Source organism: Alosa alosa, chromosome 2, assembly GCF_017589495.1.
Source record: "Alosa alosa isolate M-15738 ecotype Scorff River chromosome 2, AALO_Geno_1.1, whole genome shotgun sequence".
Taxonomy (NCBI): Eukaryota; Metazoa; Chordata; class Actinopteri; order Clupeiformes; family Clupeidae; genus Alosa; species Alosa alosa.
The window spans coordinates 6,197,253-6,223,626 of record NC_063190.1 but is presented as its reverse complement, the minus strand read 5'-3'; the positions used below and the strand labels follow the sequence as shown (position 1 = coordinate 6,223,626).

At 40.7% G+C, this 26,374-nt stretch overlaps 3 protein-coding genes across 5 annotated transcripts; 1 reads left to right on the top strand and 2 right to left on the bottom strand.

Annotated features, from left to right (window-relative positions):
- The first annotated feature begins 422 nt into the window (after window positions 1–422).
- On the top strand, window positions 423–17,248 carry ganaba (glucosidase II alpha subunit a). Of its 2 annotated transcripts, XM_048227735.1 has the most exons (25): window positions 423–477; window positions 868–969; window positions 4,129–4,237; window positions 4,325–4,452; window positions 5,431–5,610; window positions 6,495–6,560; window positions 9,135–9,186; window positions 9,521–9,611; window positions 9,748–9,844; window positions 10,025–10,205; window positions 10,393–10,513; window positions 10,614–10,849; window positions 10,990–11,116; window positions 11,227–11,306; window positions 11,791–11,931; window positions 12,581–12,677; window positions 12,890–12,991; window positions 13,562–13,805; window positions 14,368–14,432; window positions 14,525–14,601; window positions 14,720–14,794; window positions 15,105–15,218; window positions 15,471–15,580; window positions 15,711–15,811; window positions 15,949–17,248. In XM_048227735.1, exons 1-25 carry the CDS (start codon window positions 449–451, stop codon window positions 16,056–16,058), a joined length of 2,835 nt encoding a protein of 944 aa, XP_048083692.1. In that variant the 5' UTR covers window positions 423–448; the 3' UTR covers window positions 16,059–17,248. The 2 variants fall into 2 exon arrangements, with proteins under 2 accessions (XP_048083692.1, XP_048083701.1); XM_048227744.1 differs by lacking the exon at window positions 6,495–6,560.
- Window positions 17,249–17,250: 2 nt separating this feature from the next.
- Window positions 17,251–20,697, bottom strand: LOC125284057 (solute carrier family 25 member 45). 2 transcript variants are annotated; one of them, XM_048227769.1, is made up of 6 exons: window positions 19,883–20,697; window positions 19,676–19,719; window positions 19,516–19,587; window positions 19,113–19,301; window positions 18,381–18,633; window positions 17,251–18,182 (listed from the first exon to the last, which is right to left on the bottom strand). In XM_048227769.1, the coding sequence occupies exons 1-6, from the start codon at window positions 19,917–19,919 to the stop codon at window positions 17,887–17,889; spliced, it is 891 nt and encodes a 296-aa protein (XP_048083726.1). In that variant the 5' UTR covers window positions 19,920–20,697; the 3' UTR covers window positions 17,251–17,886. The 2 variants fall into 2 exon arrangements, with proteins under 2 accessions (XP_048083726.1, XP_048083736.1); XM_048227779.1 differs by lacking the exon at window positions 19,883–20,697 and having other exon boundaries at window positions 19,113–19,221; window positions 19,676–19,693.
- Window positions 20,698–20,791: 94 nt separating this feature from the next.
- On the bottom strand, window positions 20,792–25,791 carry LOC125284048 (cytochrome P450 2J2-like). The gene is made up of 9 exons (XM_048227756.1): window positions 25,593–25,791; window positions 25,004–25,166; window positions 23,596–23,745; window positions 23,330–23,490; window positions 22,608–22,784; window positions 22,253–22,394; window positions 21,946–22,133; window positions 21,423–21,564; window positions 20,792–21,155 (listed from the first exon to the last, which is right to left on the bottom strand). Exons 1-9 carry the CDS (start codon window positions 25,785–25,787, stop codon window positions 20,980–20,982), a joined length of 1,494 nt encoding a protein of 497 aa, XP_048083713.1. The 5' UTR covers window positions 25,788–25,791; the 3' UTR covers window positions 20,792–20,979.
- Window positions 25,792–26,374: the final 583 nt, after the last annotated feature.

Here is a 26,374-nt window from a genome sequence, read left to right as displayed (position 1 = left end):
CATCACTAAGTTAACTCTGTAATTGCGACTCTCACTAAATATCCATCCGGTTGGTACCAACGCATCATTACGCACTTAATTATCCAACGATTACTACATATATTACCAACATTAGTACTAGACATGTCATAACGTTAAAGAAATAACGTTACTTACCCTCGCAAGAGAACGCTTAAAAAGAGCTGCAAAATGTGTATGGACCACGTTAACTTATTGTGTGTCGTCATCAAAAGATGTCCAATCAGTGAAAGACTCAATTTTAACAATTTAACATAGCCTAAATTTTGCCTACATGGCGAGATTACGAGGATCACTGAGAAAAATATATATATTTAAGTAATATTAATATTGGTGATTTGCTTTAGGTAGGAAATAAACGTAAGTATAATCTGAGTAAAGGCAGAGCCCGTCTTCCAGTCATATGAGGGGGTAAAGGTCAACCCTGTTGATGAGAAACATGGCGGCTCCCATTGACAGGTAACGTTACTGAGCTGCGAAGTTAATAAGATTAACTAAAGGAATCGGTGTATCTCAGTGTTTTAACAGTGTTTTACTCTTTACTGCTGTGCTCTACAGAATACCCCCGATTTATTGTCGATCGATGAGCGAATACATTGTACCGAAGATGTTCATAACCATAGCCTACTTCGCCATCGAAAAATACTTGTTCAGTTAACGTTAACGTTTGTCGGTGTGAACACCATATCGATTTCAATACAAATACTTGCTTGCATGTTCCGTGATACCCATTTAAAACAGAAATACCACTATGTGTTTGTAAATAGTTTGTAGTTAAAGTACTTGATGTGAGACCACTTTATTGTCTGTTTCAACTAAACCGAAAATCTCTTTCTCTCCATTTCCTAGGATGGGACTGCTCTTATTGACCCTGTTGCCTGTGCTTTTTAGCATCTCTGACGCTGTGGATCGTAGTAACTTCAAAACATGTGAACAAAGTGCCTTCTGCAAGTAAGACCTGACTGCACTCTCAAATATAGTACTTTGAATCAGTATTATGTTTGTTAATCGCCTATCCGGATCGTTTCAAAGGGTTATGATAGGGCAACTTTTTGAGCAATTTTGCTTGGAAATCACATGCGTTCTGGCTGGAAATGTTGCCGAATGTGGCCGATACAGATAAACTTTACCCAGGAACTTTGCCCATCGGTTTAACAGTGGCTCTCAACGTTTGGGGCACGAACAAAGAAGGATATTTGTCTTTTAGTGTCCAGCTTTACTAATACCTTTCTTTCCTGACAATGAAGATCATTCATTCAAAACAAAATAGCCACACACAAGCATATAAGTCATAAGCAGGCCTATATAAAAACTAAAACAACATCATATCCAGGGGACCAAGACAGGAAATGTTACATGTAAATGTAAAATGTACATTTAAATCAGGTTTATTGTCCAGGTGTATTTGCATATACAAGGAATTTGTTCTCTGCATTTTACCCATCCGTGGGTATTGTACAACACACGCTAGGAGCAGTGGACAACCTTAATCCTGGCGCCCGGGGAGCAGTTGGGGGTTAGGTGTCTTGCTCAAGGGCACCTCATCTGAAGATGTGGATGTGGGAGGGCGCTGTTCAATCACCCCCCCTACCCACATTTTTCCTACCAGTCAGGGATCGAACCGACCACCCTTCGGTCACAAGTGGGATTTCCTAAATAGTAGGCCACAGATGCCTAACCTGACTCTCGCCAGATGAATTTCGTTCCGCCTAGCTCCACTCATCCATCTGGGACCAATCCATTGGAGTGTTGCTTCAGAAGGCTGGGCCTAATAAAAAAAATGCTTGCATATGATTGAATAAGCCATTTGTCCGTCATCTATTGACGTGCTACTTCTACCACTCACATCGAAGCCAACCCGTGACGCTGATAACAGTCTCACAGTCTCTTCTACGCTATGTCACATCTATGAAACTCCCGCCCTGCGTTCTGATTGGCTCAACCATACAATCTCGTGCTGAAATCACTCTCAATGGAAGAGGTCCCAGATGGATGTGAGTGAAGCTAGGCGGAGCTAAGCGGAACGAAATTCATCTGGCAAGAGTCAGGTTAACAGATGCCCAGAACCACAACGCGATAATGTTACCATTTTGTTCACCCAGGAGGGGCTTGGAAATAGCCTGGCCTCTGCCTGCCTACGTACTTCCGCTCGATTTCTTTTCCCTACAGTATTCCGTCTGGAATAGGTTGATTCGCCCTCGTTTAGGTAGTTGGGCAGCCGATCCAACCAGTGAACAGAGGGCGTCCCTGAGAGCGATTACGTTACACAGGCATGGTGTTTCAATTACTATGTCCCCGCTCCCGAAGCAGACCGCTTGGAATACATCAACGTAGGGAGCGAAAAGGGCTTATACTTATGAAATCTGAGCAAATGTGAATAAAAGGCGCAAATAAGGTTGGTGTGAGTTATTTTAGCTCTTTCTAGTTTAGCCTATTAACAGGAGTGTCACGAACGAAGTCGCAGTCGAGTAGGATGTTATATCGTCAGCTAAACTTTAGTCATACCTTAATTTTGTCACTTGAAATACGAACGTACCTGAGTCAAACTTTAGTTTAGTAGGCTACATGGTCGCGTCAAAATCGCTATTTTTCAAACACTAAGAAGGCTCGACATAACATTAAACTTCATCAGTATCTCTACACATGAACTCGAGCATTTTTCGTGTACACATAGTTTACTAAAAAGAAAGATTTTGGACAACTCACTCCTTGCAATATGGCAAGATGGCAGCGAACAGAAAAAGAGTTGTTCAAAACCTTACATTTAGTAAACTCTGTGTACACCAACAATGTTCTCAATGCTCGAGTTCATGTGTAAAGACACTGATGATACTTCGATCAAAGTTTCATGTTGTGTCGAGTTGTGTTGTGTAGTGTTTGAAAAATAGCGATTTTGACGCAATTGTATCAAAAAAGTAGTGGCCCTGTAGGATTCCCATTCAAAAGGTAATTTCACCCGAAAACGACAACGCATACAAGCTTAAAAGTGGTGCTTTGGACGTACTTATGCATTTATATGAAAGTTTGACTTGGGTACATTCACAAAACACCATATGAGGCATTTTGGCGAGAGTTACGCAGATAAAACGTGTGATTGTTTGCTGATAAGATGCATGCTTGCTTGTTATGGGCGTGATGCAGAGAAACTTCTCTGTATGATGAAACGCCGGTTGTTAGTGATTGGTTCAAAGTGGTTCAAAGGAATTCAAACTGTTCAAAGGAACTTTAAACCTCAAACTGTGCCCTCCCACCCGGAAATAAACGTTTGCCTATGGATCTAGGCCAGACTCTCTGCGAAGTCAAAGAGTCTGGTTTCCAGGCTAGCTTGGAAATCTCCCTCTTCCAAAATGGCAAATGACAGAAAAAGTTTGAGTACCACTGTTTTAACTTAATATTATGCTCTCTGTCAAATTCAGGGAATTGCATCTCAGCCCTTTGGCTGTCCTCTCAGTTTGTCCTGGAAAACCTCAAGGTCTTAATACACAGTCCTGAGGGTATTCCAAGTACAAGGCATAGTAACAAACATGTATAAATTAATGCAGTAAGTAACTGAGTAACAGATTAAGTATCTAAACTTACTGAAGCCACAGGCATGTGGCTTTGTCTTGCTAGGAGAGTAAAGTCGTAGGACTCCTTTCAGGAGCCTTAGCTTGTACACTGAGTTAACATACTCAGGTTTCTTACTAATCCCCTGCTTGGAAAAACTTCTTGCTCTGGAAATGAGAAACAGAAAATAGTGGATATAGTCAAACTAAGCCATAAGCAAAAGACAACATGGTGCTTCCAGAACACAGAAGAGAGAGATGTAAGTTGATTGACTGGCTCAAATAACAACAACCTTTAGAAGAACTGAAACATACAGCATCTTAAAATTAAATTAAATGTAGTCTTGATTTTAATCTGTCTATCCAATCACTGTTTTGCAATGGATGACATTGTGGCCTAATGGAGTGGTCTGATGAGAATCGGAGAAAATCATTAAAAGATTACCGGTATTATTGCGTATCTTTATCTGCCATTATATTGTCATTTATATTAGTCATTATTTAGAGTAGAATCTTTTAAGAATGAGCAGTTTTTCATTCAGTGATCTTGTGTGTTTTGCTGCAGGCGTCAGAGAGATGTGAAGCCTGGACAGTCTCCCTATAGGGCCCTGCTGGAGACGTTGGAGCTCAGTGATACACGCCTTACACTGCAGCTGATCAACGACAACAACAAGGTCTGAAAACTTACCTCTCTCCCCACACAAATCAGTAGTTATTCAGATTCATATGAGCTGATATTAACAGAATCCTCTGTGGACTAGGTGCGATTACTGCTGGAGCTCTACAGACTGCAGGGGAACATGACACGGGTCAAAATTAATGAGCTCAAACCGCTCAAGCCACGATATGAGGTGCCTGATGTTCTTGTCAAAGACCCCCCTACTGAACCGTGAGTTTGGCCATAGCGGCATTTGCTTTATCATCAAGTACATGTCATGACATGCAGTATTGGTCATATAGGAAAATAATAGCAGAACTACTCTGTCAGGAACCACACATGTCTGTTTAAACAAGCTATGGGTGTTGTAATCCCCAAAGTTCTTATTGTCAAGTCAAGTCACTTTTATTTATATATAGCACATTTTTGTATGCACAGAGTGCAACCCAAAGCGCTCCACATACTGTACAAGACATTGACACACAGGACAAAAGATGCCGGACGGAGCGGCATAGTCGCCAGCGTACCTGTGACACCAAGACAGACAACAAACAAATAATAAAAAGTAAAAAAGAAAATAAATGTAAAAAAAAAAAATCAAGTTAAATTGGTCCAATTGGTTGCATTTAACCGGCTGAAAAATGTCTAAGGGAAATTATGACTTGTGTGAAACCGCGCACAGCTGTGTCATAACAGACTAATCTGGAGGATTTAGTGGCAGTCTGGAGAGCACTGGAAGCACAGTCTGAAGTCATGGGCTATCTTGCTGATGAGCAGCTGGGTGGATTGACAGCGGCAGTTTGTTGTTTTATAGTTTGACGTTGTTATTGCTTCTCTTCCTTCTTCTTCTCCATGTGTCTCTCTTCACAGAGATGCAGTGACAAAGCTGGCAAAATGTTTTGAGGAGCCAGACTGGGCAATTGAGCAATTTCTTTAGCACATACGTGGACAGTATAACATGGTGCATTAAAGCAGTGCAATGTAATTCTTATATCCTGAAAATGACTGTGTAAAACACATTTTGATACATTCAGTCAATACCTAACAGCTGATTCTGATCATCACATCACCTCATGCGCTAGACATGCTCAGAGCCTATCACAAGAGCACAGTGCATTTCTCATTAGTCATTCCCTCATTACTGACACAATCATTAGATTCATTAATGGTTTTCCCCTAATGATTTTTCCCTGTGTACTGTATGCGCAGTCTCTCGGTGCTAAATCGAGATGAAAATGGCGTGGTCCTCTCCCTCGGGGCGGACTCCCAGCGGCTCATCATCAGCGCCCGTCCCTTCCGTCTCGATATTGTGGACGGGCCGAACGTCCTGCTGTCCATCAACTCCCGAGGCCTGCTGGTGTTTGAACACCTCCGCCTGCGCAAGGACACGTGAGTCTGCCAGACACTGGAGTGTCCACACACATGATGTAATATGATACACACACACACACACACACACACACACACACACACACACACACACACACACACACACACACACACACACTGATAGGCATACTAACGTGACGCTCACTCTCACTCCCTCTTACTGTTTTCTTCGGTTCTGGGATGGCTTGTAAAACTGTCTATTATTTCAAATTCTGGCTAATGATTATCTGACTTATTTGCCTTAGTCCTTAGATGGCCATTCGCAGAACCTTCCTGCAGATTTAGAGTGAGAAAGTATTTGCTGACAGCATCGCTGCTGATAGTTACAGTGAAGCCTGCATTCTTCACTGTTGATCGTAATACCCTTGAGTAAGGAGCAGGATGTGCAGTAGCTTTGCCTCATCCAAAGTGGCAGAAAACGATCAGCAAACAAGTATCAGATCATTGTGTAAAGAAAGCTAATGTAGCAAATAAAGTGGTAATGTATCAAATATTGTGGTCAATTAAGCATAGAACTTATGCAACGTTGTTACGATGACGTTACATCTCTATGTGATGAAATGAAATGCGAGTTCTGTTTACATGCACAGTAAATGTTTGATTGGCGCCTTACACCTGTCAATTAGTGTGACAATTCTATATTGATTAATACACAGCACATGGTGTCTGTTTCACGTATTTGCACATGGTATCTACTAAGCAGATAAAACATTTGAAACGCGCTGTCTTCTTTGTAAGCTATCTAGTGCATATGTTGTCACAAAGCCATTGCCATATGATGATCATTTCTGTGTTTCTTCTTTTTCCTCTGCTTTTCTACTCTCTCTATCTCTCTCTATCTATCGCTCCCTCCCTCTCTCTCTGTGTCTTTACATGCCTTCCAGTATCTCTCATAAAATAACTAGCACAGTCGGTAGCATGTGGGATAAGATCAAGAACGTGTTCTCTAGGTAACTGCTCAGTTTAGTTCTTGATCGTGTCTGTTGTTGAGAAACTTACTAGATGGGTCATTTGGCTCTATACTCCAAGAGCTAGATCAAAGTCTTCTACTGTACAATTATGATGATTGATGCATTCAGTATGTTTTTTTAAATAAATACATAAATAAATTAATTGTAATTAGCAAAATAGCTATACTTTACTTACCACCTGATAGATACTTGAAGCATTTGTTGTATATAGCCAAATGATACCATATTATTATATGTTTGTGGCATATTGCTACGTTTTTCCTGCTCACCACACTGAGGGGCAGATACAATACATCCTTTATATTATTTATTTGCCCATTGAAGCTTCAACACAACATGATTCTTCTGATGTTAATGCAGTGCTGTAGATCAAAGCAGTTTCAAAGTGTAAAAAAAACAACAACAATATGGTGAAGGAATTGAATCTGGCCCTGGTGGTAGTGCTGCAGTACCCTCTCCTGTTATATAACCAATGAGCAGTGCTTATCACAGCAGTGTGTTGATCCCTCCCCATCACACTAACCTGTCTGCTGTTAAGACCTTCCCCTTTCTACAAACATGTTTTGTGTTGTGCATGCATGACATCATTCCATTTGGTTATTCTAAATGTGGTTCTTGGATCAGTAGCCTATTCCATATGCACAGGGGTCATTTCATGTAAAATCAGACAAAATCCAGAAAAGTGGTTGCTTCACCGTGTCAGATTTTGCTCAAAATATTTAGGTCCAAAAACTAAGAACTGTAAACTATCTTTGTTAAATTCCAATGTTTCATAATTTTTTCCACCATCATTTTTACACTCTCAGAAATGCCTTATCTTGGAGGCCATGTTTGGGCATCAATATCTTTAAACGTATAATTCCTAGCCTGCCCAAACTTTGTAGGGTGGAAGACAGACTTGGTATGATTGGACTGTTAAAAGTCTGTACTTCATGCCCATTCGTATTACATAAGGCCCTAGGGCCTTGAGGGTATTGTGAAGTCGTTTTTTGTATCCACATGGCACCAATCATTATTTTGCCTGAGCCAATATTTGATTGAGGTCTCTGCAACAAATGCACATGAAGGTATTAAGGATAAAACAAGGTGTGATTGCATTCTTTAGTAATGTTTATAGGACTAAATTGTATGTGGGGTAGCTAGTAAGAACACGAAAATCAACATGGTAATAGTTAAGTTTATAGTAATTTTGTTTATAAAGTGCCAATTATATATCATGTTTCATTCACACATACACTTGGTCACATTATATACCTATGGGTTTTTTTTATTCTTGGCCCCATTTTTTTTTATTCTGAGACCGTGCAGCAACAACCTTATCTGATTTGATACAGAATGACCCATGGTATAATGTGGTAATATAGATAAAACGTAAACTTGAAAAACTTTAGGCAAGACAGTGTGAGTTTATAGCACATTTAATATACAGTACAACACCTATGACTTGCACTGCTCTACATTTCGCTTTCGTAGGCTGTGCAGGAGTTCTGATTGCTGTGTTGTCAGCCATGCTTTGTTCAACCAAGCATAGGCTGAAAACAAAAGCAGTTATGCCCCCTTCTGGAATATAGAATTTCCTAAATAACCACATCGCTTGGATCGAGTGTGGTTAATAAGTATTGATGTTGTCACCATCGTTTGTTAACATCATGTTAAATTGGATTTCTAGTACAACATAATAGATGTTAGACAAATCTAGGAATAAAGACAAAATCTGCCATTCAGGCCATTCAATATAATTTCCTTCAAAAGTCTTTGTTTTGGAGAATGTATATAACAAATCCTTAGTGCTGTGTTGGACATGTCCCAACTTAACAGAAAACAACTGATGTGAATTTGAGACCAATTGTAGCTTTTAGCGGAAAACTTACGTACATTTCTGTTTACTAGGTATGATAGCATGCAAACTTATATGGTGGCATTCAGTAAACACTGACTTCACTCTTTCTTTTCTAGACTACCATATGTAGGATCCCTTGTTTTCCGTACTTAATATTTTGTTCATTTTAATGTCCCATTTTCTTTCACTAAAATAGTATATACTGTAGGTTATCATGGACTCGCCCAATAGTGTAGCACACTTGTGATTGTAGACTTCTTCAGCAAGTTGACAAGTTGATTTTTCTATGCGACTGATAACATGTAATTGAACACCTCAGACTGCTCCTAAATTTAATTGAAGGTGGTCTGGTATATCTGCACAGAAGCATGCTGTAATTTATTACACTGATGATAATAGTTGCTTCTTAAAAATATCAACTCTGTGATTGGAGATGTTGTCTATTGTGCTGATAGAGGGGTTCAGGGTCATATTCATGAATCTGTCATTGGCTTTGCTATGACGCTTAAGTCACGTCATCAATGTGTTTTATGACTGATACAATAAAAACCTGTCTTAAATGCATGTAGTATGTATGTAATGTAGCACCTCGCCTGCATGATGACAGCTGTCATGATTATGGCCCTGACTGCTCCCGTCCTGTTGTGTTGATTCATAATGTTCACATCCTCACTGATTCATTGTTTATGTGTGTGTGTGCTTTGCCTGCTCAGTAAAAGTGAGACAGACACTGAACAGGATGTGGAACAGAATGTGGCTGAGAAGGTATTTATTTGCACTTGTTGTCCTCCCACTACTACTTCTACTTTTTAGAATCTTTCTGAACTGAAATGAAAACATTATTATTGGATAGGCAGTTGTAATTATTGAGCCAGTAATGCGAATCTTAGTAGTTAGTAGTAGAGTATTCAAGCATTGTATTGTATGTGTGTTATGTATGTTATGTATGATTTAAAAAAAACAAAAAAAAAAAACAGTAGTTTATATTATGTTACTTAGGGTGCAGGTATTTAGGATTTCTGTTGTTGTTTGAGATGTCTCATATCTGGGAAATGTTCCTTCTGCCATTCATGGCATTTGCCCTCCAATCTGTGTCCAGGGCGAGGGTGAGGAGGAGGTGAAGGAGGAGGAAGATCAGCCAGGCATGTGGGAAGAGACCTTCAAATCTCACAGTGACAGCAAGCCCAATGGTACACTAATGCCTGACTTTGTCCTGTCTATAGAGGTTGTCTCTTGACCTCACGGTTTTCGTTTGCCGGTTCAGCTTATTTCACTTTAACTGTGACTTCTCTAAAAGCCATTTTGTGTGCTCCTCTTCTTCTCCAGGCCCAACCTCAATCAGTTTAGACTTCTCTTTTCCCGGAGTTGAACATGTCTATGGCATTCCAGAACATGCAGACACCCTCAAACTTAAATCAACAGAGTGCGTATATTTTCTTCATAACACCCTTCCATCTAAATGTCCGGGTTTTTCTTCTCATTAAAAAAAAGATATAACCTGTCAAATGGCAGTGTAGTAGTTTTACCAGTTGTGGATGGGCTCCACTGCTCTATTTTACATCCTTCCTTAAGACCAGTGTAATCCATGCTCTTTTCTGTGCAGAGGAGGGGACCCCTACCGGCTGTACAATCTGGACGTGTTCCAGTACGAGCTCCACAACCCCATGGCTCTGTATGGCGCCGTACCCGTGCTCCTCTCGCACACCACAGACAGGACCATGGGCGTCTTCTGGCTCAACGCCGCCGAGACCTGGGTGGACATCAGTTCCAGTGCGTCCGTACAGGTAGCCATTTTGCACACATTGAACAGACTCTTCAGTGCACTCATTGGTGGTTTTATTGTCACCCTGTTTTATTGTTACCATTATTAATATAATATAAAAATCATTATTATTTTCAACATCTGGATAATTACGCTAAAAAAAATGTTGTTTTTGTTTGGCATTCCCTTGTTTCTGTCTTGGTGTGTAGGGTGGCAGTGAGAAGTCACAGACAGATGTGCGTTGGATCTCTGAGAGTGGCATCATTGACGTCTTTGTTATGCTAGGACCCCGGCCCACTGACGTGTTCTCCCAGTACGCCTCCCTCACAGGTAGCAATCAACCACAGAACAACGCAGATCACATCAACGAGTTGGATGTCTTTCTTCTGTCATGTTAGAGTGCCCCCTGAAATGGAGACTTTGTCCGCAGGTACTCAGTCTTTTCCCCCACTCGCTGCCTTGGCTTACCATCAGTGCCGGTGGAACTACAATGACCAGGAGGATGTGAAGGCCGTGGACGATGGCTTTGATGAGCACGACATTCCGTACGACTTCATTTGGCTGGACATTGAACACACAGATGGCAAGCGCTACTTCACCTGGGACCCACTTAAGTTCTCTCAGCCTCGTGAAATGCTTCAGAACCTGAAGGACAAAAAGAGAAAAGTATACATGCCTGGCCACACTCAGACACTCAGACACTCAGACACTCAGACACTCAGACACACTCACAAGGACAGTTTTTTTACAGTAATGTTTATTTTGGTCATGTTTTGGTTTGCTTATTAACTTGCTCTCATTTACAGATGGTCACCATTGTGGACCCTCACATCAAAGTGGACAGCGGTTACAAGATCCACAAAGAGATCAGTTCAAAGGGTTTTTACATTAAAAATAAAGATGGTGGTGACTATGAGGGATGGTGCTGGCCAGGTAAACTTCCTTGTCTGATAGTCATCAAGCTATAGCATGTGTTGTTTCTTTAAGATGTTACTGTATCACCCATTGACGCAAAGTCTATAACCCCTCTCATCCATTTGCAGGGAATGCCGGCTACCCAGACTTCACCAAACCTGAAATGAGAGCCTGGTGGGCTAGTATGTTTGCGTATGACCAGTATGAGGTAATGAGTTGCCCTTGCTCCCAGCCAATCAGCTCACCAGTAATATTAACCCTCATGTTGTCTTCATATTCCGTATGCTGCCCTTGTCCTTGGGTCAAAAATGACCCGTCTTCACTAAACCCCTGAAATGAAGCTGTTTAATTGACTTTTAAACTCAATCTCTAAGTTGTGTACAGCTTTTATTGAAACATGAACAAAAGCAATCTTTGACTGTTTTTAATGTTCAAGCTAAAACAGAGGGGAGTTTCTATGCTGTTAAACATAGTGGCGGGTCAATTTTGACCCCAAGACAACACGAGAGTTAAAACACTAATTTAAAGATGGACATCATTTGTATTATTTGTTATATTTGTATTTGTGTGTAAATTACTAATATGTTTGGAGACAATGTACAGTCAATGACTATGCCTTGAGTTTTGCTCTGTGTACTAAAAGAGACTTGTTAGATCAGTCAACCATTTCTCCACTTCCAACTCGTGCACAGGGCTCCATGGAAAACCTCTACACATGGAATGACATGAACGAGCCTTCCGTGTTCAACGGTCCTGAGGTCACTATGCACAAGGATGCGCTGCACGGGGCGTGGGAGCACAGGGATGTCCACAACCTGTACGGCTTCTACGTGGTGAGGGACGCAGTGACCAATTTCAAGTTTCGGAATTTTATTGTGTGATGATGATGCGACATCATTCACCTGTGATGAAATTCTTGCACTCAGCTTTACAGAGTTAAATAATAATATTAAAGTAACACTTTGTAGGAATTCCCCTTGTCGTCAACTTCCAGCGTACCCGTTAGGGGCACACAATTAGTCTGTAACCGATGAAAATAGTCGTGCTCCTGTCCATGACAGCAGTGTTCCATAGTGCCATACCAGATGTACTGGGCACACATCAGCAGTGTCCTCATCCTCAGTATTGTAAGTCCGTGTAAGTCAGTGTAGGATCGAAATCAGTTTGAAGCTGTTATTTTAAGGTGATAATATTTACTTCAATTGTGTGTTGCTTTAAATATAAATGGTAATTAAACTAGTGGGAAGTGCAAAGAAGTTAGAACTAATTACTTTGCACAAAGTAAGACAAAAGAGAACTATGTACTTTGCACTAAGTATGAATTACAAAAACTAAAGTGGCTAGTGGTAAAACAAATGCAGACATGTTAAATAGAACACATACAAATGCCCAAGGAGACGTGACAGGTTCCCTGTGGAGAGCTGAAGGGATTGGACTCCATTGTTCCTCTTACATTAACACTTTTCTTCTCTCTTCACACAGCAAATGGCCACTGCCCAGGGTCTTATCCAGAGGTCCGGCGGAGTGGAGAGGCCTTTTGTCCTGACCAGAGCTTTCTTCGCCGGATCCCAACGTTATGGTGCGTCCTGCCTCCAGTGAATCTCTGCCCTTCTTTCCATCCCCAAAATGGAGAACCTTACGGGTTTTTTTTCAAACCTTTTTAATGTAAAGTTCTCCAAGATCTGGTGCATATAATATCACACACATACCACAAGTGTTCATCTAACTATTTGCATTCATAATATTCGCTGAGAGTGAATGTGACGCTGACGACACTGCTGCTCGTCTCAGGTGCGGTGTGGACAGGGGATAACGCGGCCGAGTGGGGCCACCTGAAGATGTCCATTCCCATGTGTCTCAGCCTGGGCCTGGTGGGCATCTCATTCTGTGGAGGTGAGTGGGCCTGGGGCTTACATAGACGTATAGGAAACGTAGCACCGTCCACAAAGACTATCTTAGGCTTGCTGTCACAGGCTTGTTTTGACATCATTGAAGAACAAACAGGGTTTTGGGTTTGTCTTCCAGCAAAAAGTAGCTGAGTCACTCTTTCCTGTATGTTCATGTTGGCTTCTCAGTTCAAGGTCAACAGACTAGTAGAAAATGAAGTAGACTGGACTTGAGCACACTGATATATTTGCAGACTTTTGTGCAAACCGACTGACAGTTTGACACTACTGCGTTTTATATAGTGTCTTGATGAAGCTACAGTAGTATTGAACGTCTTGATGAAGCTACAGTAGTATTGAACGTCTTGATGAAGATACAGTAGTATTGAACGTCTGTGCCAGAGTCCACTTTGTTTTCTAGATGTTTGGTGTCAAGTTTTTTTAAATCTCTGTTAACATGCAAATGCAAGAATATGGAGAGGTAGCGTGGAGGATGCCGTTTGTGTGCCATTTCATCATTTTCACCGTCACTGTCCTCTCTTACCCCGGCGTGCTTGCTCTCCGTTCCTTTATCCAGCTGATGTCGGCGGCTTCTTCAAGTCTCCCAACCCGGAGCTGCTGGTGCGCTGGTACCAGGCGGGCGCTTATCAGCCCTTCTTCCGGGCTCACGCTCACCTGGACACCCCGCGGCGTGAGCCCTGGCTCTTCGGCCCGGAGAACACGGCGCTGATCCGCGAGGCGGTGCGGCAGCGCTACACCCTGCTGCCCTACTGGTACCAGCTCTTCTACCACGCCCACCGCACCGGCCAGCCCGCCATGAGGTGAGCACCTCTAGGAGTGCTTGACCATATCTCTGGATCCTTTTTGCACCAGTTGGTGTGGAGGCAGTCATGTAATGCCCCAAGGAGTTTAAGGAGTTTTCAAAATGAAGAGTTTGGTTCCAAAATGCTATATCTTCCATTTTAATGAATTTTCATAAATATTTTTTTTAACATTTTGTTCTACAAATAATTTTAGTGTAACTGTAATTGTGTTATTGTTACTACATTTATCGTTACTTAATCAAAACAACACAACTGCAATTTTTTTTTGATATTACCTGAAATACACAATAAATGACTTATTAATGTTTACAAAAATGGAGATATAGTGTTTTGGACCCAAAGTCTTCAAATGTTCAAGTGTTTTCGAGTTTTTTTTTTTGTCACATACATGGAGATGCAAAGTAAAGCATGTAGTGAAAACATATGGCTACTCTATTCTTGCGCAAGAGTATTCACCAACTATTAATTAAGACACATAGCTGTCTATTTTTAGTTTTATGTTTTTTAGCTAACAGTGTTATTGTGTATTCATTGTTTCCTCGATTGTGCTTTCTCTCAGACCTCTGTGGGTTGAGTACCCTGAAAATGCTGCTACGTTTGCTATTGAGGATGAGTTCCTGCTGGGTAAAGATGGCCAAACTATTGAAATTATGTCTAAAAATGTTGGTCCCAAGCTGAGATTAGCATTCTTCCTAATGCTATTCTTTCTTTATCAGGTAAAGACCTGCTTGTTCATCCAGTCACTGATGAAGGATCACGTGGAGTAACAGCCCACTTGCCTGGGGAAGGAGAGGTGAGTTTATGTACAGTATATACGGTACACAATTTATATATTGTGGTATATATGTGTGATGTTTGTATGCTTTTATTATTATTAAAGCGCTGAATACTCTTTCTTTTCACTGAAAAAGGTTTGGTATGATGTCCATACATACAAGAAGCACCAGGGAAACCAAAATCTTTACATTCCTGTCACCATGAACTCCGTAAGTATATCTGCATGTCTATCTGGATCCGATTGTTTGCAAAGATAGACATATTAAATGACGTGAGGCTTTGTACAAAAAATATTTACATTAACAAAATAAACAAAATATTTAAAACATGTTGCTTGAAAATCTAAAGCTGGTAGTTTTTACAGTTACTAATGCTCTGAGACGCCTTGTCTCTTAAATTGAAATACTTTACTCACTGCTGTACTGTGGCACAATTGTTTGTTAGTATAATACACTTACCGGTATCCTAAATGAAGAACGGCCTTAAATGCTTTCTTGCTGCCATATCTTTTTTCCCCAGATTCCTGTCTTTCAGAGAGGCGGCTCCATCATCAGCAGGAAGGAGCGTGTCCGGAGGTCGTCCTTGTGTATGCAAGATGACCCGTACACTCTCTATGTGGCTGTCAACGCACAGGTATGTGGAGTATATGTACAGTATTTTATTCCAGGTGGTCGAAAAAAGTTGGGTCAAACAACATGAAAGTAAAATGTGATTATGGTACCATGGTTTATTATTATAATATACATTTTCTTGAGCTTTTCCCACAATATCGGTGACTTGTTGACACCTGTAAAACTTAAACCATTGCAGTACAATGCATGTCAGAGAACTGACTGTTCAAAGCACTGGTCAGTTTGAGTGAAACATGTCTCTGCATTACTCCAGGGAACGGCAGAGGGAGAACTTTACATTGACGATGGCCACACCTTCAATTACGAAAAGCAGCAGTTTATTCACAGGCGTCTGACCTTTGCTGAAGGCGAATTGTCATCGAGGTTTGTTTGATTTCCTTTCTTTGTTACCTCTTTGTTAAAAGACGGAAACTGATAGAATAATGAAATAACGATAAAAGCTAAGAGATGGCTTTAATCAAAAAGTCTTTTTTTTTTTTTTTTTTGTCTCCAGCAACCTGTCTCCAGACTCTCAGTTCTCCACAGCCTCTTGGATAGAGAAGGTGGTCTTCATGGGAGTCACCAAACCTAATGCTGCTACTCTCAGGACTGCTGGTTAGTGCTGTTTCTGAGTTACTCAGACACGTCTTACTTATCTGTCAGCTTTTAATATTATTGCACTGGATTTCTTTAACATATTTAAAGACATGATCCAGTCTGGGGCTTCAGATGATGTTGTCTTTTATCCACAGGTGGCTTGGAGTCTGCTCTGGAGTTTGAGTTTGAACCGGCCACTGAGCTGCTCTCTCTGCGTAAGCCTGGTGTGAACGCAGGGGCCGACTGGACCATTCAGCTACGGTAGCCCACGGCTGTGAGTGTGGACTCGCATACGTCCTACGTCCTTCTCTGCTGTTAAAAAGCAGGGAATGGTTAGCACTTACAGCTGTTTTACACACACACACACACACACACACACACACACACACACACACACACACACACACACACACACTCAGACACACACATGCATTCAAAGGCACTCAGTTTTACAGGGTGGAAGTTTGGAATTAGGTGTCCATTCAGGAAAAATCCGTAGACATAGGGGATGGGATTAACCTTTTAGACATTTGTTCCTCTTCTGCCACCTGAAACCAGGCACTGAGACTTCAGCTTGCTAGGGCCGCATTTTTAGACTATTTCTTAGGATCATTTGATCTAAGTTGGAACAGTTCTTTGAAAATGATTTTGACAATGTCTTTCTTAGTGTTATTTGTTTTGATTATGTTGTCATACTTTTGGAAAAAAAAGAATCACATGAATAAAATATACTCAGACACTCAGGTATGTGAAAAGAGGTTGCACTTACAAACAGCTGTGTCCAATGGAATGGTTGGATTTGGGGATTGTTGTTCTTGTTGTTTGTTCTTAGTATAATTTTCATTTACTTGAATTTATGGCAAGTGTTTACATTTGCTATTAAGTGACTAAAACTAAAGTATTATGACATTTAATGTTTAGTAATGATTCAATAAATAAACTGGCAGTTAAGAAATCAAGTTACATCAGTGATGACAAGGTGCAGTGTACATTCCACTACTCATGTAGAAGATGCCTGCAGCAAAATTGACCAAATGAAGGATGAGGGTGACATTTTAAAATATAAAATATTTTTACCATAATGGCCTCACTCTTCACAATCGAGGCACATTCTTTCCTATATGTTCAACATGTCACCTCATTTCTTGTTTAAGGGCTCATATGATGTTACCTCAAGCAGTTGATTTACCCTTTACATAAATACCACCAAAACTGAATGGTGAGACGGACAAATATGGAGTCTTTTACTGCGTAAAACTGTCACAAGAAATGCAGTTAAGTATAGTATTTGTAGGTTTTGAATAACTTATACAGTATTAAATATGTCATTATAAGAATGTGCTTAAAATTGGACTATAGAACAGGGGTGGGGTCTATGGGTGGTAGGATGTTATTTTCAGCACTACCCTTCAACAAATGAACTGGGTGACAAAAATAATAAAACAAACAGATTCATATGCGTTTGGCGACTTCATTTATTTAAGTTTGTGCACAGAATAGACATGTCATATTTCGATGTATTAATGGCATGATGGAGTAAACATACTACTAAAACTGAAAACATTCATACAACTGCTCTTTAATGTTTCTTCCACGGAGAGCAGTAAGGTTTTAGAATGATTTTTATTTCAAGTGATATTCCTCTCAGTTTTGTCCATTTACTTGATCTCCACGGTGATGTCTGTTGGGACTACACACCTGGAATACAACAGGACTGACTTTCACACATTCCCTACTCTACATTCTCTGTTCAGTCAGCCATAAATATTTCCGTGGTGTAGTCTCTCACAAAAACCACTTATCTGGAATAAATCAGTACTGACTGATAAAGTCCTGTTCTTGGCAGTACATTCTCTTACTGAGCCTAGCAAGTGTTCAAAAGACAGTTAGGCAGACCAAACGGAATGGAGTGACTGGCTCACAGCACTGTTAAAAACACAAGTAGACATGCAAGTTCCATTTGGCTATTGACTGTGACTAAGTGACTCAGTGCAGTGGAGTGTTAAGGCAATACTGTCCACGGATATGGCTCAACTGACGGGAAAGAAAAGTTGGAGCAGCCTAACAGCCGTGTGTGTGTGTGTGTGTGTGTGTCAGCGGTGGGAGGCGTCTGCTGGCCCTGATGTTAGAGCTGTCATGAGGCTCTCATAGCTGAGGAAGGTGACCGCGTTGACCGGGAAGGCCCTGAGGCTGTTGAGAAGGAGGCCCTTGAAGAAGACACGCATGCCCTCCTCGCGCGCGCTCACGGCAATGCAGTGCAGCACACCCCGGTAGACTCGGCCGCCCGCACCCACCATCTGCAGCCGGGCCTTCACCACATCCATCGGGGTCGCAAAGGCCCACGTCACCACGCCAGCTACACCACCCGCCATCAATACTGCAAATGTACCTGTAGGGAAGGAACAAGTACAAACCATGCTATATACTGGGCAAATATATCACTGTCACCATTGTGTTGCAAAAATACACTACTATACTATTCATATAAATATAACAAAACAATGGTAATTTTATGGTAATTGTAATATTTCTCAGCATGTGCCAAGATCAGGTTTTTCATTTCCTTTGACTATCTATGACTGTTTACCTGGTTGTCTGTCCTTGTCAGTCAGCATCCTGACAGTAAGCTCATAAGGCAGGAAGTAGAGTCCATAGCAAGGCACATCCCTCAGCGCCAGGGCCCACATTCCCCTGAAGAGCCCTCTGGCCCCCTCCTCCCTCAGGATCATGGAGACACAGTGCATAGGGCCTCGGTACTTATCCCCTCCCAAACCAGCCCGTCCTTTAGTCTGGCTCTGCAGGCGCACTTTCACCAGGTCTATGGGAGCCGTCACAAACACCTGCAGACAGACCAGTCTAAGATTAAAGGGTGGCTAATTCCAACCTGCTAAAAATATCTAGAGCCCTGTGCTAACAGAGCATAGTGTGACTATCTTCCTGCTTTGCCCATGTGAACCTTAAGCAAATTTATAAGAACCTAAAAGAGGAGAGACAGACTGTATGACCAAATCACACATGTTAGCTGCAACTTACAAAGACAGCATAAGCAGATGGGGATTCTTAAGACACATTTCTTGAACACATTTAGCTCTGGGCATGTATGTGAGCACTATGGGCAAGACCTTGGCCGCAAACATTGATGAGTCGGCTCAACGCTCCCAAATGTCACATGGTAGCTATAGTTCATGCACAAGAGCTTTTCTTATTGATAGACTTTGCACTTAGACCGCCATTTAAATTAGGACCCATAATATTATAGTTTTTTGTTTTTACCACAAGAGTGTATTAGTATATAACACGCCTCATCTTTCCATCTCACCTGTGCAACACCTGAAAAGCATCCAGCTGTAAAGACAGCAGCTGCTGATGCATGGTTGCCTTGACTGCGGTCATTCCTCTGGGACTGGGTGAGGTAATCCAAGGCATTGCTATAGGAACCAAAGAGCACGGAATTGCTGATGGCAACAGACAAGACAGGGAATGCCATGCCCTTAAAAAAGCCATGGACCTGATTGTAAAGGAACAAAGCAGCATTACGAAAGACTGGACATGCCAATAATTTATTAACCTTTATGATGACTTGGTTGCAACATAACCAACCTATCTCTGAATGAAAATACAAACTAACGCAAATATTCATTCATTCAGGAAATGTTATATGGAACTTAAGTAAAATTTGCTACTGTGCAAAAAGGGTTGAGAATGCACTGCTGAACACTTACCCCTTCATGTGTGTATGTCTTTTTGACACAATCAAATATCCCTTTGTACTTGGACTGGGTCTGAATGCGTACCTAATAACATACAATGACAATTTTACTGGAGGCAGACTAAATGATACATATTCAAGGTTGTATTTGTGATTTGAATGGCTGTCCCAACCTTTACTGTGTCCATTGGATGTCCCACAGCTAATCCTAAAGCACCTGGAATGAATTAATTCCAGATGTAAGCAAAAATACTTTCAGAATTTCTGAAAACACTGTATTAAATGAAGAAACCGCTCTATCATTACACAGCCTGACTGTTGCTGAATCTCTTGAAAAACAGCTAAAGAAATGTATTTGGCCAATTTGACAGGAATTTTACCTGAAACCCATCCTGCAGCAAACTCTACAAGAGGCATGCTGGCATTCAGTCATCGACACAGTTCAGGATAATGATGATGTCCGCCAAAGGTCTTCAAGACGTGGCAGCTGAATATAGCCTACTGTAGAAAGAAAAAAAGTTCACTGTTTTTGCCATGTCGATCGACTTCGGCTACAACAAAGTTTTATTGTGCTTCAAAAAAACTGGTTTGCAAATCCATGACAATTCACCGCTTGCATAGTTCAACGGTGAGAAGGTGATCTTTGAGCCGAGATTCTCCGAAGGTGTTATGTAAATAGGCTATGTAGTTAACCTAATTACTTTTTTTAGAGGTCAGCCTTGGTCAGCAGCATAAAAGTGGTAGGCTACCATAATGATATCAACGGTTTCAATTATCATTTTGTTTAGTTTGGTTAAAAAGATAGCCTTTATCACACACAAATATAACGTTTATTGATCGGAATATTTGATAATGATGCAAAATGTTTCTACATGCATCTGCAATGCAAAACTACAAAAGACTGGGCGATTCCAACGTCATGTCTTCATGCATTTTCAGTGAATCGAGCGAAATGATACCATACTGATTCCAGTTGGCTAAGTTAAATGGTCCTGTATCTTTGTCCTTTGTATGCCTGCTGCGAATTAGCTAAATACCCTATAATGCAAGAATCACAGTAGGAGGATTTAGTCAAGTTAATAAAGTAAATAAAGTTGCTCACCACATTGTGAAATGATCTACCACCGCCAGGTTAGTTTCATAAAATGTTTACAAAATGTTTAAGACTTTACAATTCTTCGAAATAAGGTACAACCAGTGCCACCCTGTGGCACATATATGGAAATGCTCGCTGATTATTCAGTTTTGTTCTACTTGATCAGAAAAGTAATACATTCAATAGAAGCATAGGTCGTTTAAAGTTTATTAATAGCAAATGTATACCACAAGTTCAGTGGAATGAATTATTTAAAACATGGCATGTACAATGATCAGGAAATTAATAGTATTTACAAATAATTTAGAAACGTTCTACCTTATAATTCCACACAGGCTATCAAACAATAAAGTAGGCTCTAGACCTCTCTAGACAGCATTACTAGCGAGTTGACACCCAGACTTTGAAGGGTTTGGGGGACATCACGGTCATCCCTTGGGTCTTAGGACTGGGCTCTACCCCATGTGGAGAGGAGAAGGTGAATCTCTGGAGGAGCGAGGTGAAGAACAGGAACAGCTCCATCTGGGCCAGCTGCTCTCCCAGACACATCCTCTTCCCTGAACATAACCACACACACAATGATGCCATGTCACACGCGCACACCATCCTATCAAGAGGATTTTGCATACACCTATGGAGCCTACAGTATGCTGCTGTTTATTCAAATTATGTTTTGCCTACGAGTTAGATGGTTATGTGTTCATGTTTACGTTTGAACAAGTAGGCCTACAGTACCTACAGTAGATGCTTTTGCCAAAAGCCACTTACAAAAACAAAAAAATAAATAGAAAATCATGTTTTGAGGAGGACCAGGAGTGAAATACCTGCAGAAAAAGCAAAGAAGGCCTCTCTTTTCCAAAATAATCCCTGGCTGTCAAGGAAGTGGTTTGGATTAAACTTGTCTGGAGTCATCCATTTAGACTTGTCATGCAGCACTGAGGACAGACTGGTTATGACCACGGTCCCCTGGAAGAAGAAAGCATATCTGACCTTGTCATTGGGTCATTCATGATTCAGCGCAGTACATAAATGGCCGCCAGCAAACCATTTTTAACCCGGTAACAGGAGCAAAAAAATGGAAGTGGCAACGCTAGTTCTGGCAGGAAGACTCAATGCTACGTCACTCAATCATTACTCCTGACCAATCACCAGTCTTCGTCGGTCTTTATAATGACATCACTCCTGCACCCGCCCTGCTGCTTTCAGGTGCTGATTTTCGATATTCGTTCATTTCCATCATGCCTCCCTGAGTCTTTCTGGTTGAACTGAAAGAATGTCTGTCTGACACTGCTCAGTGCATACTAGCACAAATGATGACAACATTTAGAGCCTGTGACCAGTATAGACCTCTGGGATCAGATATCCTCCCAGCGTTGTGTCTCGTCGTGCCACGCGGGGTGTACTGAACGGCAGGATACTGGCAACCCGCTGCGTCTCATGGAGAACTGCGTTGATATAGGGCATGTTGACTTTGTCTGCCAGGCTGGGTTGGCGAGACTGTCCCACCACTCTGTCGATCTCAGCTTGGACTGCCTCTGTAAAAATAAACACAAAGTTAATTTCAGAATAGCGTCACCTCGCAACACATTCCCACATGTCTTGCATAGGCTTCTAAGAATGTGTATAAACAGAGTCGGTGTCACATGGTACTCACTCTGCACTTCTGGATACTTCATCATGAAGAGTAGAGCCCATCGTAGTGTGCTGGTCATGGTTTCAGTGCCAGCTTCAAACATGTCCAAGGTGCAGTATGCCAGGTTTTCAACCTGGAAACCTGCCTCTCTGTCTTTCCTTCGCTGAGTGAAAGAGATTGATAAATTCAGTAGGGCAGCCGGTGAGGATGTCAGGTTGATCAGGGGGTGACTTGCGGACTGATCACATCATCTGTAAGGATGTCTCATGCAGGCATGTACTCACAGACCAACATTTTCTACACGTTTCAAATAGATTTCAGAGATAGATTTAGCTTGCATCCACCTACACATGAACCATGAAATTACTTGTCTTACCTTATCTATCTCTCCTATGTAGGAGTCTATGAAGTCTCTGTGATGAAAAGGATCCCAGTCTTTCTTGTGAATCTCGATTTGTTTTCTCAGAAAGGCAGCAACCTTTGAGTAGTTGCTCAGTATTGTCTCTCGAGGTCCTGGGAATCGCTTCATGAGCCATGGACAAATATCATAAAGCTAAAAGATAAAAGGAAATATTAATTCAACATTCCTGCAGTATATAGTACTTGGTATGAAAAATGTTTAACCAAAATCAGCCTTGCAACTGAAGCGGCAGTAGGGAGTTTTTGTTTGGTTGGAGGTCGATACCGAAACTTGCTGCCAACAACATACCTCAAAAAGCAGCAAATTGCTGCCTAGTGTTGCTTTAAAGCATTCATGTAGTGTAAACACTTCCCACACCATGTTATAACAATCATATCTTTAACAGCTTTAGACTAGCTGTGACACTACAACAGATTTGATCTTGTGTGACATGTGTGAACCCCAAAACACATCTGTTGTGAAATGAGCCAACACTAAGAGGTGGAGATTTGGTGATGTGTCACTTTAACAACCAAGGAATGTTTGCACGACAAATATTAACAGACCTGACCAAAAAAAGCACAATGGTTTCATGGTCAATATAACCTAGAAACTGGCGATATGCATGTTTTATACATCTCTTTGAAATGGTCTGGTATACATTAATTCTGTGCATACAGTACAACAGGAGAACCTACCTGAGCAAGGGGTGTACGCACGAGTGAACCAGTTTCTGCACTAAGGTTAAGAAGTGTTTGAAAGTCGCCGGAACTGTTGTTGAAGCACTTTCCAAACACCAAAAATCCAATAACATTTGTCACAGCATTGGTGATCTTGGTATAAGGATCAAAGGCTACACCTGTAAGGAGGAACAAATATGTCTATAATCCTATACCTACATACATTCATTCATGTAAATATTGACTATTTCTGTAGGCTATGTTTTAGAAATATATTCATTGACCTATCTCCTCTTGGATGGCCTCAGTCAGAAGTGCACACTCCCGCAGAATGTTCAGTTCCAGGGCTCTTCTGCCATCACCAAAGGGATAGATATGGCTGACTGAAAAGTGCCGTTGTCTTCTCCATCTATACCCATTGCTAGCAGAAATCCCTTCAGTATGAGATGGATGAGAAAAAATTCAATTAATGCAAATAAGTAGTTATCTAACTGAAGTTATTATTATTTCATTCTAAGCAAGTCTTAGTTATTCAACATGGAAACTATTTCTTAAGAATTAATTCAGCTTCCCTAAAAAACAATCAATTTCTTTCTATGTCAAAAACATATTATCTAACAAGAGACAATTCCCTACAGACCTTATGATGGAGATTGACATGTAGTTAAGGAAGATCACTAGAGTGTAATGATATTCTGTTTACATTGTTAAACTGTTTCTCAAAAAACACACAATATGTTCAGATATCAGTCAACTGAAACATCATTAAACAAGTTTAAAGGAACCGTATGTAAGAAATGGTTTTCAATTAATCATAAAATGGCCCTGATATGTCACTAGACATTAAGAAATCATTTGCAGTTGCAGCCCTCCACTGATGTTGATGTTTTCATGTTGTGTTTTGGCCTAATTTGCCACCCTCCACCTATCTACTAATCACGAAGTCAGTAGTGTTTCGGCATCCGGGTTGCCAGCTCTGCCAGTCAGGGGGGAGGGGGAGGGGATACACCACTCTACAGTAGTTGTAGTACCAGTTTTGTCAACAATCTTACATACGGTTCCTTTAATTAAAAGAAAATACTCAACAGATTATTTACCTTCCATGTGGTATTTCATTGTTCATACAGACCTTTTCAGTATGAATGAAATACGGTTTTGTAATCTATACCAGTGTTTTTCAACCACTGTGCCGGGGCACACTAGTGTGCCGTGAGAGATCATCAGGTGTGCCGCAGAAAATTACCCAAATGTCACTCACTGGTCCAGAAAAGCAACTGTTGCATCAAAGAATTTATAACCACATGCTCTCATTGATTGTATGATTGCACTATTTGTGGTATGCAGGCATTGTACAACGGGGGCCCATATCCAGTATTCACAGAATCATCACGTATCCAGTTCATAACAACAATTAAATTAGATATAGTCACCTACAAATGAAACAGCGCTTGTTTTATTGAGCAGGTCTTGCATAGAAGCCATAATAAGGCCATATTTGTGTATTATTTGAAATTTTAGGCTATGGTATGTTTATTTTTTCTTCACACAGGATGTTAGTGTGCCGGGGGACATTTTAAGTGTCAAAAGTGTGCCGTGGCACAAAAAAGGTTGAAAAACACTGATCTATACTGCATTAACAAAGGCTTATTGTTAAACACTATTTATACTGTAACACAAATTGCAATTACTCACCATTGCCTTTGAAGGCCTCATTAAGGAGAGGAGACACAGGGCGATCAAGGAAGTTGTCTCCTTGGGTAACCAATACTTCATGTGCCATCTTGAATCCTGACACATAGACTATCTTGATGCCACCTCTCCTGATGCTGAAAATATGTCCATACCTTTGAGCAATCTGTAAACATCAACATATGTTTAAAGTGGTTGTAGTATATTATATGAAGAAACATAATGTTATCTGTACCAAATGGGAATGGTAAAATCTGTGTGCTCGAGACATTACCCATTAATAATGAATGAATATGAATATCGTTACACTCCACTAATCTTCCTTAACTACATGTCAATGTATTGACAAAAGCCCTCAGAATTCAATAAAAAATTCCCCATTTATCTTAATTGAATATGAATGATAATGAATGTGAAATGTAATTTCTTAACCAGACAGACAATTATTCAATTAATTGTTGAACTCTGAACAAACACGTATTGTATGATAGGAAAACATTTTTCAGCATGTAATTTACACCATCAGTTTTTACATCATTAGCTTTTTATATAAACAAAATAAACATAAAAAAGAACAATATGATATCAGTACCTTATCTATAGTGTGATGACCAAAACCAACGAGGATATCATGCAGTAAAGGAATAACCCATGGTCCAGGAGGAAAATCTGAATTTCCTTTCTTCCGTGTTCTGATAAAGAGTAAAAGCAGACCAAGCATTAGCAAACAGTTCTTTGAGTCACACCAATCCAAAATAGCAGTAAAAAACATGGTGCGGTCTTTCATTCAGCACTGACTCAAGTGAACAACAGAGAAACAGACATGAGGTAGTCAAAGTCCAGTTCAGTCCAGTGTTTAACTCCTTCTTAACTGGACAGACCTCCAATTAATAGGCCCACACCCGTCAATGAAAATGTAAGTAGCTTATTACAGTAAGTATCAAAGTTATTAGTTTCTTGGGCGGACCATTTTCTGCTAAATGTGTCAGTTCTGCACTATAATGTAGCTTAATGGCGTCACTAAACAAAAGTGTCATTGTTGGAAAGAAGGTATGGAAGGGCTTCACACTCTTGTGTAACCACCACTGAATGGCTTCCATGGCAACACTGCCACCCCCCCACACACACACACACAAACACACAATAAAAACAACTTCAAGAAAGAGTGTTTTTTTTTTTTTTTTAAAGATATCACTTCAATAATTCTAATCAAATTGAAGACCAATTCCCTTCGAAGAAAGCTTGTAAATTAATCTGACATTTAAAGTTGTGAAAAGGTTAATCTGAACATCTGAAGGTGTGTAGTGTAGTAGCCTAAAAGAAAACTGTCCTGTAAACCAGAAGATTTTGTTTGTCTATGGCAGTGGACAAGAA

Coding starts and splice junctions, on each gene's coding strand:
- LOC125284057 (XM_048227769.1), bottom strand. CDS start 19,919: ATGCCTCTTGTAGAGTTTGCTGCAGGATGGGTTTCAG. Junction 19,720..19,882: donor TGCTGCAGGATGGGTTTCAG/GTAAAATTCCTG, acceptor AATTCATTCCAG/GTGCTTTAGGATTAGCTGTG. Junction 18,634..19,112: donor GCTTTTCAGGTGTTGCACAG/GTGAGATGGAAA, acceptor GTCTGTCTGCAG/GTGTTTGTGACGGCTCCCAT.
- ganaba (XM_048227735.1), top strand. CDS start 449: ATGAGAAACATGGCGGCTCCCATTGACAG. Junction 11,932..12,580: donor ACCTGTACGGCTTCTACGTG/GTGAGGGACGCA, acceptor CTCTTCACACAG/CAAATGGCCACTGCCCAGGG. Junction 14,602..14,719: donor ACTTGCCTGGGGAAGGAGAG/GTGAGTTTATGT, acceptor TCACTGAAAAAG/GTTTGGTATGATGTCCATAC.
- LOC125284048 (XM_048227756.1), bottom strand. CDS start 25,787: ATGAAAGACCGCACCATGTTTTTTACTGCTATTTTGGATTGGTGTGAC. Junction 23,746..25,003: donor TGAGGCCTTCAAAGGCAATG/GTGAGTAATTGC, acceptor CTCATACTGAAG/GGATTTCTGCTAGCAATGGG. Junction 21,156..21,422: donor CTTCTTTGCTTTTTCTGCAG/GTATTTCACTCC, acceptor GGTTATGTTCAG/GGAAGAGGATGTGTCTGGGA.